At 38.2% G+C, this 20,896-nt stretch overlaps 1 protein-coding gene across 1 annotated transcript in view; it reads right to left on the reverse strand.

Moving 5' to 3' along the window:
- Nucleotides 1-20,896, reverse strand: part of PUS10 (pseudouridine synthase 10) — a 103,063-nt gene that overhangs the window by 39,481 nt on the left and 42,686 nt on the right. The window contains exons 4-5 of the mRNA XM_007938023.2: nucleotides 4,380-4,414; nucleotides 492-603 (exon numbers count right to left, since the gene is read on the reverse strand). Coding sequence (XP_007936214.1) covers nucleotides 492-603; nucleotides 4,380-4,414 — 147 coding nt within the window. The remainder of the gene's footprint in view (nucleotides 1-491; nucleotides 604-4,379; nucleotides 4,415-20,896) is intronic.

A 20,896-nucleotide genomic window follows, 5' to 3' on the forward strand; every position in this document is an offset into this window, starting at 1 on the left:
GAGGGGGACCAGGTTTGCTGGTCCGATAGAGCCTGATGGAACTGCTGAGACTATGGGCCCTAGCTGCCCTTCAGGTCTGGAATTGAACCCACACCTGCGGTTTCCTGCCAAACAAAAGACAGGCATAGGAGTTGAACATTTCCCTGAGATAGATACACTCCTTGGAGAGAACAATCATAGGAGAAAGAAGGGCTGCTTATGCACAGGGAGACAGCTCAGGGGGCAGGAGTGTATGGAGGGAAGGACACACGGAAGAGGTAACTATAGGGAGGAAGTGGGAGGGGAGCTGTTGCATTGTGGTAAATGTCATGAGACAAAGTTTATGTGAACTGCTGTATGGAAAGTGATTTTGCTCTGTAAATTTTCACTCAAATCACAATTAAAAAAAAGTTTAAAATTCTTCAGTGGATGATTCTTTGTGCTATGCAAAACTCAGCCATATAATGAAGTAAAATCAGAGAACAAAATTCACAATGCTGACAATTCAATACCTTTCCATCAATGGGAACACCCAGTTCCTCCGAAAACAGGGGGTGAGTTATCCATTTGTAGGCTTCTTTTAGCTGAACTATATCGTTTCTTCCCAAAGACAGACTCTGCTTTCTGAAGAAGATAAAAATTAATTCACTGACATGAATAACTTTACCTTTTCTACTAAAGCCAAGAATTTATACAATTATTTAAAAATATTTATTGAGTGACTATTCCATGGGCCAGGCACTATTTTACGCATTAGAAAGAATGTAGAGAACAAAACAGACAAAAATTCCTTGCCTATGGATCTTATGTTCTAGTAGGATCAAGGAACTCCTTTTTTAAAGGCATAGCCAATACAGTGTTTAAAGATTCAAAGACAAAAGCATACCAATGAGTTTTTCTGGGCTAAAACTGCCAGATTCCAGGATTTATATATCAAAAGCCAGGAAGTTGGAATACAGGGGATTGTCTATTGCTGGAATCCCTGGGTGGCACAAATGGTTGACGTGCTTCCTCAAGCAACTTACAGGTTGGAAGTTTGAATACACTCAGACGTGCCTAAGACGAAAGCCTTGGTGACTTGCTTCTGAAAAATCAGGCACTGAAAACCCTAGCATAGTTCTCCTCTGACACACACGGGGTAGTTATGGGTAGGAATCCACTGGGTGACAACTGGCTTATTGCTCAGACACTATAAAACTGTACATTACAATAAACTCATCCAGACTGAAAATGTTTGCATCTACTTTCTTGCTGACAATGGGGTTTACTTTGGGGAAATCAATGTAAAAGCCATACTTTTTTTTTTTTTTTTTTTTACTACTGAAGAAGAAATACTAAATCCTAAACTATCAATGTTCTGATATGCTCACCAGTATACTATTAGATAAATGTCTGAATAAAATATGACATTCCCTCAAAATCTACTCACGAGTCAGTAAATGGGTTTTGGGAAGTTCCCATTATGAATTCTAGCTTTTAGTTCACAACCTAAAATTAGTGATAGAAAGGACCTGAGGTAAGAGGAAAGACATGCTACTGTGTTACTTAAACTTCTCTACTGAGAACACTATAATACCACTAACAAACTAACAAACCCACATCATTCATATATTTCAAAGTTCAAATCAACATATGGCTGCTTTTCATAAAATAGATCTTAGGGCCAACTTAGAAGCTCTGGTAGCATAATGCCTAAGGCACTTGACTGCTAACAAGAAGGCTGGCAGTTCAAACCCACCAGCCACTCCTTGGAAGGAAGGTTGGGCAATCTACTTCCGTAGTGATACCGCCTCGACCCAAGGAGGGGTCGCTATGAGTTGGGTCTGACTCGACGGCACATAACAACAACAGGGCCAACCTGTGAATCATCCCTTTTAATGACCTATTGCCACCAACAGAAATGACCACTTATAGGCAATATCTGCTGCAATTTCATTCAGCAAGAGGGAGAATCAAAAAAAAAAAAAAAAAAAAAACTAAAACTCTAAAAGGGAGAGACACAACTAATTGCAGGTAGAAAATAAGAAGTAATTTAGCTAATGGCTAAATTTAACTGATCTTTTTAAAAAAAAAAAAAAAAGGATATAAAGACCACTGTTCTTCTAAAAATGCAAATTAAGAAACAGTTGATCTACCCAGTCTGTACCCAGCTGAGGATACTATCGCGGTTACATGGAACAGAGTGCTTTCATATGCTTTGAGATTTGGGTTTAACAATGAAATCTCCAGATAAGCCCTATATCTGACAAATAATCAAATTACTTCTCTACATTCAAGGATTGATTCAAACACTAAGCGTTGTGAGCTTTATAAACTGTTCATAATTCTCTGAATATTAGAAACATTTTAGGCTTGTTAAAAGACTAACTTAATATTGTATTCATAGCTTAACTAATGCTATTTGCACACAAGTAACATCACAGTTGAAAAGTCCAGTTAAATAATGTCAACTAGAGGTAGTTCTTTTCTTCCAAGGAGCCAAAGAAAAGGTTAACAGATATCTTAGATACCTTACCTTTATATAAAAGGCAAAAATACAATACTTAAAATGCCAGATATATACTCCTAAAAGTTGAATGTGGCTGGTAACTTTTCTAATATAATTTAGGGTAAAGTTTTCATAGAGGTCCTTAGCATGTGCTTGATTGTCCTTTAGAGACATTAGTGCTAATGAAGGTAAATTTAGTCCCCATTGAAGAAGCCCTGGTGGTGCAGTGGTTAACTGCTTGCCTGCTAACCAAAATGTCATTGGTTTGAACCCACCAGTTGCTCTGCTGGAGAAAGATGTGGCAGTCTGCTTTAATAAAGATTACAGCCTTGGAAACCCTATGGGGGCAGTTCTACTCTGTCCCATAGGGTCGCTATGAGTCTGAATTGACTCACTGGTAATGGGTTTGGTTTGATTTAAGGCAAATTCAGCCCCCATTTATTTCTTAATAACTACATTTCTCTGTTTTCTGTTCCATAACTACTGAAGAGGACATTAATTACAATCACTTTTGCTATAGAGACAACACAAATGACAACCATTCTAGATGAATCAAAATCTCCAAAGTAATTGATTTTTTCTAAATTCCTTCAAATGATTCTTTAATGGCAATTCTTCCACAATCTTTTGAACCTAGAATGAATTCGGGACCCAGAGGGAAAAGATTAGTGTCTTATTTTTTTCTGTTCCAGTATCCTTATATTGATCAGGATCTTTGGGAAGAACTAAACCTAGTTAGAAATTCTTTCATAAGGAATGAAAACAATGCACAAGCAACACGAATACAAATTGGAAACATTTAGAAATAGCATCCTGTGACTACAGTCAACAACATAGGGTCAAATTTTGTTATTGCACCAGCATCACAAGTACCTGAGACTAATTCAAGATAAACTAATTAAACCCCAAAACCTTTGATAAATATGTGACTTATTACCATTTTAAAAAAAGCAGATGTGAGATATAAAAATATATAAAATCTATATATTTTTTTCTATAAATCATTTGACCAAGTGTGAGATTCTAATACAGAAATCACAAGAACCTGTGGCAGTTACATTGCCATTTGCATAATGATACAGAATTTTTAGTTTCAAAATTCAAAAAGCTCTGGAAAACTAACGATTTTCTTTCTTCTTCTCAATTTAGTTGGCAACCAAATCCTGATCTGAATATGTATGGCTATTTAGAAACTATTTATCAAACTTGGTGTGAATATTCATGTTTCATTACAGAAATCATATGTTTGATTATATAGTACGATCCCAGACTTTGGAGGGGATGACCATATTATTTACATCATATTACATTTCTAAAATTGGGAAAATTCTAAATTCCAAAACACAATCTCCAAAGATTTCTGAATAACATAAAAATTAATAAGATAAGTAATTATGGACCTTTGTTTTCTGTATCTTATTTATGTGTCAAAAAAAAAAAAAAGCCAAAAACTTTGCTGTCAATTTCATCTCATGGTGACCCCATCTATTTATATAATTTGCTAAAAAACTCACTGCTGTTCATTATTGTTCTGCCTTAAGTAGGCCTTTACTTTGCAACATTTTTTTTATTTTGCATCTGCACTTCTAAGACCAATGTAAAATTTATTCTTTTAAAATAACTGCCCAAACTATATCATATAAGTGCCTAATGTATATAAAATGTGTTTATATTCACATTAAATCTATTTTAAAAACAAATCAACTCTAATGAAGTTTAAATATGATATGCCAATAAACTGATTAAAAAAGGTTAACATCTGAAAACTTCTACAGTACAAATCTCTCCACATCAATCTCTCTAGTAGGTGGTGAGCTTACTCTAGAAAAGAGAGAATAGTAGTAAACATAGGTTAAGAATCATGGAGCTTGAATTTAAATGGTAATAAAAATTCCCTACCTAAATTACTTACCCCATTTCCTGTTTTACCAGCAACCATGCGGCATGCTGTAGGCAATTTAGTCACACCCAGAAAGAAAAGAAAAGGGGGAAAATGTTCAGTGAAATTAAGTTCCAGTATTATTACTGAAGTATTTAACTAACTAGTTAACCAAACTCCCCTTTTTAGGAGAGGAGTAGTGTTCAAATGTGGCAGTGACCTCAATCTCATTTAAAATTAGAAATGAGGTAAGACTCTACCTCACAAGGCTGATTTGCTATGGCCTAGGAATTCAACAGGGGTATCCCCTCCTTACCATAGATTGCTATTTCTCATTAATGAGGTATGAGTGTTTTTAACATGGGTAGCTTACACATTTTTTTAAAATATCTTACTATTTCATGGGGGAAGGCCCAAAGAGCCAAATACATAGTCCCCGAAACATAGAAGTGAAGGCCCCAGTTTGTTTGTTTTCTTTTTTTTTTTAATTACAGCTAACAAATTTTTCACTCTATCTAGTTAAGGAGATCCATGTTTAAGTGTTTAGAAGTAAACTGTACTAATGTCTGCCACTCACTTTGAAGTACAACAAAAACTAAGAAGGATTGATGGGTAGATAAGTGGATATCTGGAAATAAGGCATTTGACTGTTAACCAGAAGGCTGGCAATTCAAACCCATCAGCCACTCCTCAGAAGGAAGCTTGGGCAATCTACTTCTGTAGTGATACTGTCTCAGAAACCCAAGGAGGGGTTGCCATGAGTCAGATCCGACTCAATGGCAGTGAGTTTGGTTTGGTTTTTGTAAGGAGCACTGGTGGTACAGTGGTTAAGGCATTTGGCTGCTAACCAAAAGATTAGTGATTCAAACCTACCAGCTGCTCTGTGGAAGAAAGATGAATCAGTCTGCTTCTATAAAAGATTTATAGCCTTGGAAACCCAAAGGGGGTCACTGTGAGTCAGAATCAACTTGATGGCAGTGAGTTTGGCTTTTGGTAGAAATATAATAAAGCAAATAGAGATTGTTGTAACAATTGTACAATCTAGGTGGGAATATGGGTGTTCACTGTACAGTTCTTTCAAATTTTTTATGTGCATGAAAATTCTTGTAATAAAATGTTAGGGAGAAAGTTCTAGGAAGCATTGATAAAGAACTAAGGGAAAAATAAAAAACACTGAAATGAAGATCACATTCACAATCAGGGTTGTAGTGAAGATAAAATGAAATCTATGTAAAATGTTTAGCATAGTTTAAGTATAACACTAAGATTTCTCAGTTTCCCATTAGATTTCCATAGCTTCCACCTTAAAAAAGGATAATGGGCATTACCTCAGTATCCTGCATTTGGAAACAGGATAGAGGCACACATATATATGTCAATAAAATACCACATGTACTCTCTGGTTCTACGTGTCACAAAAAAGGGCCAGTTGTTATCATTCATATCCACCTCAAGACCTGGTTTAATATGTATGCTGCTGTGTGTGTGTAGAATCCATTCGTTTTAAAGAAATGGGGCTCCCTCCAAATGACTAGCGGTGCACTAGAGGCTTTGGATGAACAACTTATGATCATTCAGAAACATTGGGTTCATTCATGAGTTCAAACTTGTGCCATGTGGAAAACATTAATCACTAGTTCCCATTGCCTGCATGTCTCTCCAGTACCTTCTGATGTGTTGGTTTGTTTACTCTAGTAGCTCTAGTACCACTTACAGTACACAAAGACTCCTTCTTTCTTTTCTCCTATTTACTCAAATCCTCTTCCAAAGCACACAGGCAGACTAGGCTTTAGATTAATTTCTGGGACTCAGTTTCCTAATGTACAAAATGAGACAGTTGGTCTAAGGCGATTGTATTTTAAACTTTTCTGGTTGGAAAACAGTTATCATTAATGGACATTAGTTAGTATACTGTTTTGTAATAGAGGCTGTTAAGATTTAGAGGACTCTGAGATCACAGGGTAAATGAAAAATGGCCTCCTAAAGCTGAAACCTTGTAGTCAGTACCATCCAATCCCTCCTTCAGTCCCTTATTTTAAGAGATCAATCAACACTTGCTCCTCATCAATAAAGAAACAAAATTTAAACCAGTTGCCATGGATGCAATTCCAACTCATGGCCACCTCATGTGTCTTAGAGCACAACTGCACTAAATACAGTTTTCAGTGGCTGTGATCTTTTCAGAAATAGATTGCCAGGGCTTTCTTCTGAGGTGATTTTGTGAGGATTTAAGGAAGTCATGCATATAAAGAATCAAGTAAAACTCCTATCATGTACTTAGTAAATTATCATTTTGCTGTTACTAGGGAGCCCTGGTAGCACAGTGGTTAAGCGCTCAGCTGCTAACTGAACCCACCAGTTGCTCCATGGGAGAAAGATGTGGCAGTTGGCTTCCTTAAGGATTACAACTTGGGCTTACAAGACATACTAAAGGGAATCCTTTGAACAGAGAACCAATAATAGCAAACAACAACCAACCATTAATTCACTAGATGACATAACACAGAAACCAACACAGCTATGGAAGTATCCAAAGTAAATAGCTTACAAGATTGTAAACAGGGAACCAGAGACATCAATTGGCAAATCAGGACAACTACAAACCAAAAAAAGGGAAAAAATAGAGTAGTTACAGAACTTCTAGATGGTGAGGAAATCAAGAGAGTTGCAAGATCGAATGGACAGTTCTAAACTCGGGGAGAAAATTATAAATCACAGGGTAACTCAATGAAAAATGATAAACCTTCACATCACAATAAAAAAAAGGGCAAGCACAAATATTTAGCAAATACTAAAACAACAGCAACAAGGGAAATGATAACATGATTCATAAACATAATGAACTCAGCACAGAAAATTATATGGAACAAAGAAACCAGGAACACCATGAAAAAACATGTAACAAAATGACAGCAACCAATTCATACTTGTCGATAATTACACTGAATATCAATGGATTAAATGCACCACTCAAGAGACAGAGAGTTGCAGACTGGATAAGAAAACAAAGCCCATCGATATGCTGTCTATAAGAGACATACCTTAGAGATAAAGACAAAAATAGACTAAAAACCAAAGGTTGGAAAAAGGTATATCAGGTAAATGGCAACCAAAAAAAGAGTAGGAGTGTCTATATTAACTTCTGATCAAATTGACTTTAAGAAAAAAACCACCATAAAAGACAAGGAAGGACATTATATAATGATTAAAGGATCACTTGAACAAGAAGATATAACCATAATAAATATCTATGGACCCAATGAAAGAGCTGCAAAATACATAAATCACACTTTAACAGAACTGAAAAGACAAATAGATGACTCCATCCACAGTCATTGTAAACAAAAAAACCAAATTCATTACCATCAAGTTGATTCATAGTGACCCCTCCTTGGGTTTCCGAGGCAGTATCACTACAGAAGTAGATTGCCCCATCTTCCTTTTGAGGAGTAGCTGGTGGGTTTGAAACACCAGCCTTCTGGTTAGCAGTCAAATGCCTTAAGCACTATGCCACCAGAGCTCCCAATGAAAGATAGAACAACTGGAAAGAAACTCAACAAAGGCTCAGAAGAGCTAAACAATACCATCCACCAACTTGACCTTATAGACGTCTACAGAGCACTTCCCCAACAACAGCACAATATGCATTCTTTTCCAGAGCACATGGAACATTCTCCATGATAGACCACATGTTAGGCCATAAAGCAAGCCTTCATAAATTTAAAAACATTGGAATACTGCAAAGCATCTTCTCTGATCACAATGCTATAAAATAAAATTAGAAATCAACAATACAAAGATCAATGGAAAAAGAGCAAACGCATGGAAACTGAACAAGACCCTCTTTAAGAATGACTGGGTAAAAGAAGAAATGACAATCTACCAGCCACTACTCAGAAGGAAGGCTGGGCAACCTACTTCTGTAGTGATATTGCCTTGGAAACCCAAGGAGGGGTCGCTGTCGGAACCAACTCGACAGCAGTGAGTTTGGTTTGGTTTGGTTTGGTATGGGGCAGTTCTACTCTGTCTTATAGGAGGATCACTACAAGTCAGAATCAACTCAACGGCACACAACAACAATAATGTTGTTGCCAAATTGGAAACTTGCCTCCAATTTCCAAATAATAAAATTTAGATTTATCCCTTAAAAGATTTACAGGACTGATCCCATTCCTTCATATCCCCAAACTGCTTTGCTATAGATAGTTCTAGAATCTCACTCATCAGTGAAATCCTCAGGAGCCCTGAATGGCACAAATGGTCAAGCCTTCAGCTACTAACCAAAAAGTTGGTAGTTCAAACTCATTCAGAGGCACCTCCAATGAAAGGCCTGGCAATTTGCTTCCCAAAAAACCCTATGGAGCAGTACTTTGAAACACATAAGGTTGCCATCAGTCAGAACTGACTGGACAACAACTAGTTATCTGAGCTGTAGAGGCCTCTCTCTCCTTTCTTTAAAGGGACTCAAACCCTTCTGCCCTTTTCTAGTGACCTTTTTGTCTCTCCTCTAAGACAAATTCTGTTTCCTACAGTCACTTCTAGGAGCTCTGGTAGGGTAGTGCCTAAGGCATTTAACTACTAACCAGAAGGCTGGCAGTTTAAATCCACCAGCCACTCCTCGGAAGGAAGGTTGGACAATCTACGTCCATAGTGATACTGGCTTGGAAACCCAAGAAGGGGTCTCTGTGAGTCAGGTCCAACTCCACAGCAGTGAGTTACAGTCACTTCTAGGTGATGCCATCAAGTCTGTAATGTATCCTGCCATCCTCAGATTACAAAGTAGGGCAGAACTGGAGGTTGCCAAGGGATAGCAGATAACCATGTATAACATGTAAAATTAAATCAAATGTCTTCAGTGGCTGAGACTTGCTCAAGGGTTTTTCTTCCTGATCCTCTGCAGGCCTCTTGCTCAAGCATGCCAGCAGTTTGGACAAAGCTAATCACACAGCAGGGACAGGGAGGCTGAATCTCAAAGAAGTCACTGTTGCTCAATTATTGAATTTTTACCACATGCTAATAACACCCTGGACCTATTTCTGTTGAAGAAAAAGAAGTACCTTTCTCCCTTTCAGGTCACCAAGATAATTTTAATAAATGTTCTGTTCCTTGGTTCGTGGAAAAATCCATTCTCTAGGGTGAGCAATTTAATTCTTCCTCCCCAAAAGAATCAAATGGCATTAAAGTTATCAAGTTTAATCAAATTTGATACCAGAGGCAGTATGTCACCTCCTGAAAATTCAGAAACCACACAACTTAATCCTGGGCTCCACTATAAATTTACTAGAGAATTCCAGGCAAGTCCTGAATCAGGCAGGTGAATAACATGCTCTGATCACACACACACACACACACAGACCCCCCACACAAAGTCTCTGCCCAGGAATGGCTTTTGAGATCACAGTTCAGAGCTGAGAGTTCATCAAGCACCAAACAATGAGAGAGGATGGCATTGGGGCCAGGGATTGATGTTGATTCTGGCAGAAGTAACAGGAAGAAAAGAGAGAGAGAGAAAGAGACAGAGAGTGAGAGAAACACATTAAAAATAGCATGTTAAGAAACTACCATTCAGTGAAATTGGAACTTAGGGTATGTGCATAAATGAGGGTGGGGAGTCAGAGATTAGAGAAGAAACTGGAAAATCAGCAGGTTCTGAGCACCCAGCAAGGGTATGAACCCCAAAACTGAAACCATAATAGGAAAGATGCCACATTTAGATATATACAAAGCACCATGGCAGCACAGAGAATGAGTAATGTTTGATCCTTGAATTTTCTATAATCCATCAAGTTACAGCATGTAGCTATCATTTTCACAGTACTATTTTTCCTATATAGTCGTTTAAAGGGAAAAGAAAGTATTTCTCTACCATACATGGGAAAGTGGAGTTTGAGCAAAACGTATGTATGTTCCAGAAAAGTGAGAGATTGTGCTCGGCCTGCTTCTCTCAGCTTCGTTGCCTGCCTGGCCTTGGAGACACCTGAGTCTGCAGTTGCTGAGAGTGAGAAACAACCAACCAATCAAGAGGCAGTCTCTGCCTCTAAATAGTTGTGAGGTCCCTTGCAAGGTGGTTTCTCTCTCTGGGCCTTGGTTTCTCAACTATAAGATTAACAGATTCCACACTTAATTATTTTAGGAGCACCTCCTACATTAAACCAGTTGCCATGGAATCACGCTGAGACTGCTGCTGAAAATACAGAGATGAAAGACCCAGACTCTGCCCATAAGAAATACACAAACTAGAAAAAAAGCAGACGGTAATAAAAATACAAAGTAAGTGGGTGCTATGGGAGCCCTGATGGTGCATGGTTAAGCAGTTGGCTGGTAGCTAAAAGGATGGCAGTTTGAACTCACCCAGCAGCTTCATGGGAAAAAAGACCTGGTGATCTGTACCAGTAAAGATTACAGCCTAGGAAACCCTGTGAGGCAGTTCTACTCTCTTACACAGGGTCACTACGAGTCAAAAATAGACTCAGTGATACCTAAACAACAGTGGATGCTGTGACAGGGCTATACTGAGGGAGCACAGCTGAGGGGTCCTCAACAGAAGTGACACCTAATCTGTTACTCAGAAGTAACTGGACAAAGATGGAAAATGCTTGGTGCAAAGGCCAAAGGGTGCAGGTTCTGGAAACTCTAGGTCAGTTGTTCCTAAAGAGCTGAGGAAGCATGTTTCAGGAGAGCAAGGGAAGAGGCAAACTCCGGTGCCCATACTAAGGGGTTTAGATTTTAAATTTAAGGCAATATGATGATACAGATGGATTTTAAACAAGGGAGTAACATGATCATATTTGTCTCTTGGAAAGCTCATCTGGTTGCTGTATGAATTAAGGCAGAACATGGTGAGGGAAATGAAGACATCTGGTAAACTAAAGCAGAAATCCAAGCAAGAAATAACATGTTATGACAGCACCGGTGGAGATGGAGAGGGTGTAAAGCTCTAAGAGATAATGAGGACACAGAACCGTCAGGACTTAGTGATTGGCAGTAATGTCAGGATATCTAAATTACAACTAATGTCCTTCAAACTCTAAAGTCTTTTAAATCCTACACACTTCTTGGACTCGTTATAATAACAAAAATATGACAAATATAGACTTGTACCAATAGGAAAATGACAATAGTAGTAAGGATGGCTGGAGGCATCATCAGTACCCTCTGTTCCCTCCTCTTCTTCCTCAAACACACACACACACACACATGCATGCACACACACACATATGCACACACACATGGGCACTTAGATATTTTTGTTGCACACAAATCGCTAATTGGGAACAGGGCTCAAGAAGGAGCTTCCTTCTTCCCATCTAACGCAGTGCCTAGGATTTTCTTCTCCTCCTCCTCTTCCACCTCCCAGACTGCTACATCCTTGAACCTCTGTTTCACCAGGGCCTGCTCCTCCCCTTGTGTCAGGGTTGGTCTCAAGCACTGTCTGCAGTGGCAGGCATGGTGACAGAAAGAGGAAGGTAAGAGAGGACAGGAGAACACTGTCCTGTAACAACTTTCGGCCCCACCACTTAGTCGGGGTGAAGAAGCTTTCACCACTGTCTCTTCACCTCCACTATCTCCCCGGTGGAGATGGAGAGGGTGTAAAGCTCTAAGAGAGCTTTCTTCTTTACTCCAGAGCCTCTGACTCCAGGCCTGTGATAAAAATGATTGTGACAGACCGAGTCTGGGTGTCTTCCCTAATGAATAAAACTTCTGTCAGCCATCTTTAAAACACCATCAAATTCTATATTATCTGTCTTGATAGGGTGGAGAAAAAGGAAAATTAAGTGATGCATTAGAGGAAACCTTCTCACTCCAGGTTTTCCCACTACTGTAAGAAATAATAATAGTAAAAAAACCTGTTAGATAGTGTTAAAAGGTAGAGTGTTTTCTTTTTTGGAAAAGGCAAGAGGAAAAGTAAGGGCAGATCAGCAAAGACAGAATGAATCTGCAGGGCTGATATAAGTTGCACAGCTCTACTATCCCAATTCTCAGGAGAACTGCCATATTCCATTGCATTTTCCAACATTGTAGGTGCTGCTGTTTGCCTAGCTCTGAAGGATTTGATCAGAAATAATCACAAGAAGAAATTCTACAGGGAGGTGGTCAGAAAAGGCAGAACAGCTGCAATGAATGAAAGGCTCTGGGGTAGAGAGAAATTGAGACAGAAATGGCTCAGTTTGTTTTGCTAATGAGAAGATAACTTGATAACTGCATTTTTCAGGTAACTCTAGAGTTAGTATCAGTGAAGCAAAGACTTCTCAACAAACATCTGTTCGAAACAGGGTGTGACTGACACAGTGCAAATGTATTTCCTCTAGAATTTGATTTTAGAGAACCAGCATTCTAATTGAAATGTTCGTCGGCATAAAGTGAACCTACAGATTCAGTTTCAATAGTCACAAATACAATTTTATTTCAAAACTACTAAGAAGAAAAACAGCTTATAAAGATTAACTTTAAATTTTGGAATATCAAGGAGACAGATTAACTGTTAATTGTGGAGATTCAATTTTTGAAAAAGGTCCCTTCAATCAAATAACTCCAGAACTTTACATTATAAAGAGAATTACTTAGAACTATTCCACGTTATCATAGGAAAATCATAAGACTAGAACACTCCATTTGTTGAGCTTAATTAGCACTAAATATATTCTTAGGAATTGTTAGGAATACAAAGGAATCAAGTAGACTGCATCTGTGGAAAGAGACAATGGAGAAGTTCATTAGTCAGAACAAGGCCAGAGGCCAACTGTGGAACAGACCATCAATTGCTTGGATGCAAGTTCAAGTTGAAGCTGAAAAAAATTAAAACAAATCCATGAAAGCCAAAATACGACCTTGATACATCCCACCTGAATTTAGAGACCATGTGATGAACAGATTTGACACATTAAACACCAGATAAATGTAGGCTGACATCAAGGACATCATTCATGAAGAAAGCAGAAGGTCATTAAAAGTCAGGAAAGAAAGAAGAGACCAAAATGTATGTCAAAAGAGACTCTGAAACTTGGTCTTGAATGTAAAGTTGCTAAAGCAAATGGAAGAAATGATGAAGCAAAAGATCTGAAAATAATTCAAAGGGTCGCCTGAGAAGACAAAGTAAAGTGTTATAATGAAATGTGCACAGAGACAGAAAACCAAAAGGAAAGAACATACTCGGCATTTCTCAAGCTGAAAAAAATGGAACAAAAAATTTAAGCCTTGAGTCGCAATGTTGAAGGATTTTATGAGCAATATATTGAATGATGCAGGAAGCATCAAAAGAAGATGGAAGGAATATACAGGGTCACTGTATGAAAAAGAATTAGTTGATGTTCAACCATTTCAGGAGGTAGCATAGGATCAAGAAACTGATGGTATTTAAATTAAGGAAGAAGTCCAAGCTGTACTGAAGGCATTGGCGAAAAACAAGCCTCCAGGAATTGATGGAATACTAATTGAGATGTTTCAACAAACAGTGCTCATTCATCTATGGCCCAAAATTTGGAAGACAGCTACCTGACCAACCATCAGGAAAGGATCCATATTTGTGCCCATTCCTAAGAAAGGTTATCCAACAGAATGTGGAAATTATCAAATAATATTATTAAAATCACACACAAGTAACATTTAAAAAATATATACTGAAAAATGGTTGCAGCAGTATATCCAAAGGGAACTGCCAGAAATTCAAGCTGGATTAAGTATAGGATGTGGAATGAGGGATTATCATTGTTGATGTCACATGGATCTTGGCTGAAAGCAAAGAATACAAGAAAAATGTTCACCTGTGTTTTATTGACTATGCAAAGGCATTCAATTATGTGGATCCTAACAAATTATGGATAACATTGTGAAGAACGGGAATTCCAGAACACTTCATTGTGCTCAAACAGAACTGTACACAGGCCAAACAAAAGCTGTCATTTGTTCAGAACAAGGGGATACTGCATGGTTTAACATCAGGAGACTTGTGTGTCAGTGTGTGTATCCTTTCACCAAAGTTATTCGATCTGTATGCTGAGCAAATAATCTGAGAAGTTAAACTATATGAAGGACAATGCAGCATGAGGATTGAAGGAAGACTCATTGACAACCTGTGATAGGTAGGTGACACAACCTTGCTTGCTGAAAGCAAAGAGGACTTAGAGCACTTACTGATGAAGATGAAAGATGAAGATCAAAGACAACTTTCAGTATGGATTATAATCTTCACAACTAGACCAATAAGCAACATCGTGATAAATGGAGAGAATGTGATGTTGTCAAGGATTTCATTTTACTCGGATCCCCAATCAAAATTCAAGGAAGCAGCAGTCAAGAAATCAAATGGCACACTGCACTGGGCAAATCTGTTGCAAAAGGCCTCTTTAAAGTGTTAAATAGCAAAGATGTCACTTTGAGGACTACAGTGCCCCTGACCCAACCCATGGTATTTTCAGTCACCTTATATGCATGTAAAAGTGGAAAATGAATAAGGAAGACCAATGAAGAATTGATGCCTTTGAATTATGGTGTTGGCAAAGAATATTGAGTATACTATGGACTGCCAGAAGAATGAACAAATCTATCTTGGAAGAAGTACAGCCAGAATGCTCCTTAGAGGTGAGGATGATGAGACTCTGTCTCCTATTTTTGGACACGTTATCAGGAGGGACCAGTCCCTGAGGAAGGGCATCACACCAGGTAAAGCAGAGGGTCAGTGAAAAAGAAGATGGATTGACAGAGTGGCTTCAACAATGGCCTCAAGCACAGCAAAGCTTATGAGGATGACACAGGACCACGTAGTGTTTCATTCATTTGTACACAGGGTTGCTATGAGTCAGAACTGATCCAATGGCACTTAATAGCAACAACAGTGTTCTTAGGGATATGGAATTTTTAAAATAATCTTAATTTTTATATGTCACTTTTTAAATATAGCAAAGGAATTTGTTATTGTAAAATAATCCTATGCCTGATTTCAAGATGGTGGCGTAAATCCCTTTCCACTCACTTCTCCTCTGGAAAATCATTGGAAAATAAGATGAAGAATGAGAAACAGAAAAATAAATTCAATCTACAATCAAACAAACAGATGGAATGCTCCAAATCTTGATATATGAAGACAGAAGGGGCATGGTAAGTAAGAAAGTGCTCAATAGCAGAGAGCAGGAATATGAATTGTAGGTGTTTGCAAAAACAAATATTTGCCCCTCCAAATCCAGCAAAGCTAAGGACTGGGAAGCATAGAATAACAAAGTGAAATGTGCGGCTAAAAAGAGGGGAAACAGTTGAAGGTTTGTATGAGGAACAGATAGACCTCCAGCTGACTTACCCAACATCAAGCAAAAGAATATTTATATTCTGGGAAACTGAACTATAAGAGTCTACACTCAGGAGCTGTAGGCAAGTGTCCGGTGGAGTGAAGCAGTAGAATGAAAATAGGATTCCGTGAGAGCTTTCAGTCTGCATGGTGAGACTTGCAGCCTCCATACCCCCTTACCCTACCCTGGTCTGAGTACTCAGGCAGCCAAGCTTAGACCTTTGCAGACACAGATTAGAGGATTCTTCCTCTTATAAACTGGATGGTCTCTGAGAAAAAAATTTCAGATATTGAAATATGATCATTTAATACGAGAAAGAAGTCCTTGGGTGGTGTATATGGTTGAAGGTTTGAATCCACTCAGAGGCTCACCAGAAGAAAGGCCTGGCAATCTAGTTCTGAAAAATCACCTGATGGAGCATAGTTCTCTGAAAAATAAGGGGTCACCATGAGGCAGAACTGACTCAAAACCAAATGGTTTGTTGTGGGTTTTTTTTAAATGCTTAAATATGGATGAACAGCCAAAGCTCACTAGATATTTGAAGAAAATCTCCAATACAAAACAACAAACATAAAAGTGAGGAGAATAATCCATTAACTCCTGGGTACCCTTCAAATCAGCTTCAAGTTATCTACATTTTGCCAATCATGCTTTATCTTCTCCATTGCCATTTTTTGTTTGTTTGTTTTAAAGTTGGACTGGAGTATTTTAAGAAGAGTCCCTGCCAAAGAGGCAGGGAGGCTGCATCTTCTGACCTCCTCTAACCCAAGAGGAAGACAGAATCACCATCAGCAGCCCAAGGCCTATTCCTGCGAGGCCAGACATGCTGCCTCCTTCCAGCCCTTTCACCAGCCCTGACACCAACCTTTCCTCCTGCAGCACCCCCCACCTCTCTGCTGGGTTCAGTAATTCGCTGCAATGGCCACACAGAACTCACAGATGATGGGGTTTATTAGGGAAGCACCAGGCTACAATTCAAGTTCAGGAACACGCTCAGTCTCTCTCAGCCCTCTGTCTCTCGGCCAATGGTGTTTCTCAGTCTCTCTCTCAGCAGTGTGTCTCTTGGTGTCTCTCTCCCAGAAGTGTGTGTCTCTCGATGGCTCTTTCTCAGCAGCACATGTCTCTCAGGAGCACATTTTTCTCAGCAGCACGTCTTTCTCAGCCAGCAGTCAGAGAGATTCCTTCTGCCTCTAGACAGGCTCCTTTTGAGCCTGGCAGAGTGGCCAAACTATCCAATCACAACATCAGAATTCTAAGCAACTGCTAGAGGGCAAACTTCCCAGAACATTGCTTTGTGCCACTCTCAACAGAAATACCCCAGGTAGATAACTTTAACAATCAGGAGCTCCTCAGTTGCTCACGGCAAATTCCACCACAGAGTTTACAAAGACTTATCCTCAGAAGGAAGGTTGGGCAATCCTACTTCCGTAGCGATACTGCCTCGGAAACCCAAGGAGGGGTCGCTATGAGTCGGGGCCGACTCGACGGCACACAACAACAACAACAACATGGCTAGAAAAGCCATACCAGGTAATTTATACTGCAGTCCCTCACATGATATTATTTAACTTGTTAATACTTTTTGATGAATACATTTTAAAGAATGATATTCTTTGTCACCTTTTAAACTCATAGTGAAACATTTCAGATGCCAACTTAAAAGTGTATGAGGAAGTACATAGATTCTCCAAATTAAAAAATGTTTGAAGACCACTGACTGTACCTTAGCATAAATGAGAAAGGGACTATTATCACATATACAGGAAAAAAAAAATTTTTTTTCCATCTTCTTTTCTTTACTTTTTAAATAACATGTTGCAAAGTACAGACTATACCATCATCTATCTTGGAACACAATTTTCTCTTTCTCTCAGTATCTCAATCTCAAAGATTTTGTGTTTCCTCAGCCGAGAAAAGAAGTATGAAGGTTCTGGGGAGTCAGGGTGAAGGTAGGTGTGTTCAGCGAATAAACAGCAAGGAAGCCAATATGGCTGGAGCTGTCAGGGAGGAAAGTGGTGTAAGACATGAAGTCAAAAACTATGGTGCAGGTGTAGAACAGGGCAGTCTGAGTCCTTGTAGGCAATTAATGGACTTTGACTTTACTCTGAGAGAGATGGGAATACATAGAAAGAAGTGTGAGTAGAGGAGGGGCATAAATTGACTTACTTTTTTAAGTGGTAGGGGGTTAAGGATGGCAGCAGAGATAGCTGTCAGGAGACTATTGTAATAGTCCAGGCAACTGCTCAGCCTGCCTCTCTGTACCCTCTGCATCAGGACAAAAGAAATGATTTTGAGAGGTACAGCAAGGACAGAACTTGGGGTCTTTTGTAATCTTAGATCTCACTGCCTTCAAACTAATTTGCTCAACAGTCCTTGACCTATTTCCTGAAACAGTAAGGTGAGGATTTACCCAGCCCAACTTGTCCTAGACCCTGATCTTGGTCTCTCTCAAGCAACCCTAGCTCACACTGTGTGCTGGACTCCCTCCTGAGAAGGAGTATCTCTGGCACACAGGTGAAGGAAGGAGGTATTAGGCCAGGCATCTGTACCCTGCAGTAATCTCCATGGGCACTGGCCATCAGAGCCAGAGGCTGCTGGACAGTCTTTATTGACAAGATCAATAATCGAGACTGCTGGGATTTGAGGGGTGGAATAGACCAAGAACAGATAGCTGGCATGCACAGACTACAGAGTCCCAAAAAGTCCTAGGCACAGGATGCACAGTGGCCAGGACATTGTACCATGACGCCCTAGTCTAGTGGCACTTCTGTGTAGTTCATGCCTTAGGCACAAAATGGGTTTCAAGAAACAACCACAACCATCTAATTGATTGAATAAATTCCAACTGAAACATAATGTGATATAAAGTTCATATATGCACATGGGAGTTTTGTAAATTCTGGCTTGGAAGGGTGTCCTTGCAAGAAAAAAAAAAACAGTTTGTATAACATGTACATTCCATTAAAGTAAATAAACCCAAACCATGCATATGTGTGTGTGTGTGTGCGCGCGCACAGTTGTATATGTATCACAATGTTACTCCAGAAAATGGTAAGTAGGAAAGAGGAGGTAGAGATTAATTTTTAACTTTATACACTTCTGAGTTGTCTGACTTTTCCAACAAGCATGTACTGTTTTTGCAAGAGAGGAATAAATTTTAAATGTAAATTTTGAATCCTTTTTAGAAATTCAATAATTATGAACTCATAATCAATCATCTAAGTTTTATCTTTTCTATAACAGTAACTTCAATAAAATGAGTTATATCTCAATTTATTATTAGTCAATTTGCTAAACTAAGAAATTGAAAGCAAAATCAGATTATAAATTTTAAAAGCATTATACAGAATGTCTGCTTGGGCACTATTAGTTAGAAGAATCCTAAATTAAGTACTATGTAATAAATTGTGATCTGTTTTATTTCAAAATGCACTATATTTCTAGGAACGATGCAATAAAAAAACAGAGGAACAATACAAAACAGCTTCTATCAGAATAATTTTTTATTATTAAAAATGGACAGGCTTTTTGAAATCTAATACTTTTACTAGGAGCTTGTGCTAAAGATAATAATTCTTGGTTCCTTCTCTTTCTTTTTACTCCCCTGTGCCTTGTCTGGATGATGAAGCCACATCTGCAAGGGTTTACTCTAAATTTTCTCTACAATCCTTTAGAATTATGCTCATAGGGTTAGAATACCTGTTAAAAGAAAACCAATTTTCACAGCAAAAACATGATTTGTGGTTTCATTTTCGAGAAATCAAAGGAAAATGTCTTTTAAGAATATCCACTAACTCAGAATGTGTGATGTTTTGTTGAATAAGGGTCAGGTACAAGTTTACCTTTACCAAATGCTTCCTTCCTAGACAGGGTAGCTTAATAGTGCAAAGCAGATTTTGAGGAGGAATCCTTTAAATGTATAAGAGTTTTAAACAACTCTCAAGTACATTAAAAAGATCACTTGCATGTAATTAACATGCTACTTACAAATTTGGTTTTATCTATTCATTCAAAGAGATCCCCAAGGAACCTTCAAGCTGAAATTTGAATGAATGGACTAGTTGACCTAGTTTAAGTTATCACATATATTTGAAGATTCTACTTCTTGTAAAATATTCTGATATTTCTTTCCCCTCAATTCAAAGGGGATAGTTACCTACAGTTTTGAATGTAAACTGATTCCCTGTAAAATAATAGCTAAATATAAAGGTGCCATAATGATTGACAAAATGCTTTGTAAACTGCAACATGCACACAAAATTCCCATATATCATTCTCTCACTTTTAAAGAAAGATCTCATTCCAAATAAGTGAATTTTATTATCATTTGAAAAATGGGTTATATGTCAAGTTACTGATAATTAAGTCTTTCTAAATAATCAAGGCAGTACATGGAAAACTTCAAACAACATCTTGCCAATATAAATAAATACTAACTCCTTGACTTGTTATGGTTAGTGTGACTGCCACTTTTACTTTCCAGGAACTTGCCTAAGTAGTGTCAGAACCAGGATGAGGAGGAGGTTGCAAAGTATCCTGGCAAAAGCATGGGATTCTGAGGCAGAAGAACTGGCTTCAAATTCTCTTTACTACTTAGCAGCAGTGACTTTTAAGTGTCCTTTTGGTGCTTGTTTTCTCATATGTAAAGCCAGAGAGAATTATGTTTTTGTAAATTTGGAGATTTAAATGAAGTATTCTATACAAATGCTAATTGTTGTCTTATAACACAGGTCTCCTAACTGTTATGTAATTCAAAAAATAAATGAAGCTGCTCTTTGAAGTATATTAAATAAATATATACATATATACATATATACATATATACATATACATATATATATATATATACACACACACACATATATATATACCTCAGGTCTCAGGTTTTGCCCCTTCCAAGCTTTCAGTTCTAGTTTTATTCTAAAAGTTTCAAGAAGGTGATATTTTGCAGCATTATTTACAATAACCAAAAGATGGAAACAACCTAGGTGTCCATCAACTGAGGAATGGATAACCAAACTATGGTACATACACAAAATGGAATACTTGCAACGCTAAAGAATAATGTAGAATTTGCGAAACACCGCATAACGTGGATGAACTTGGAGGACATTATGCTGAGTGAAATAAGTCAATCACAAAAGGACAAATGTTGTATTAGTCTGTTATTGTAAAAGTTAAGGAAAGTTTATCTATAGAAGGACATTTTCTTTGTTGGTTACCAGGGGTGGGAGGGGAAGGGGAGGGAATGCTGTTAGATAGATAAAGATA

The sequence above is a fragment of the Orycteropus afer genome, unplaced genomic scaffold, assembly GCF_000298275.1.
Source record: "Orycteropus afer afer isolate SDZICR_OR568_19922 unplaced genomic scaffold, OryAfe1.0 scaffold00046, whole genome shotgun sequence".
Lineage (NCBI taxonomy): Eukaryota > Metazoa > Chordata > Mammalia > Tubulidentata > Orycteropodidae > Orycteropus > Orycteropus afer.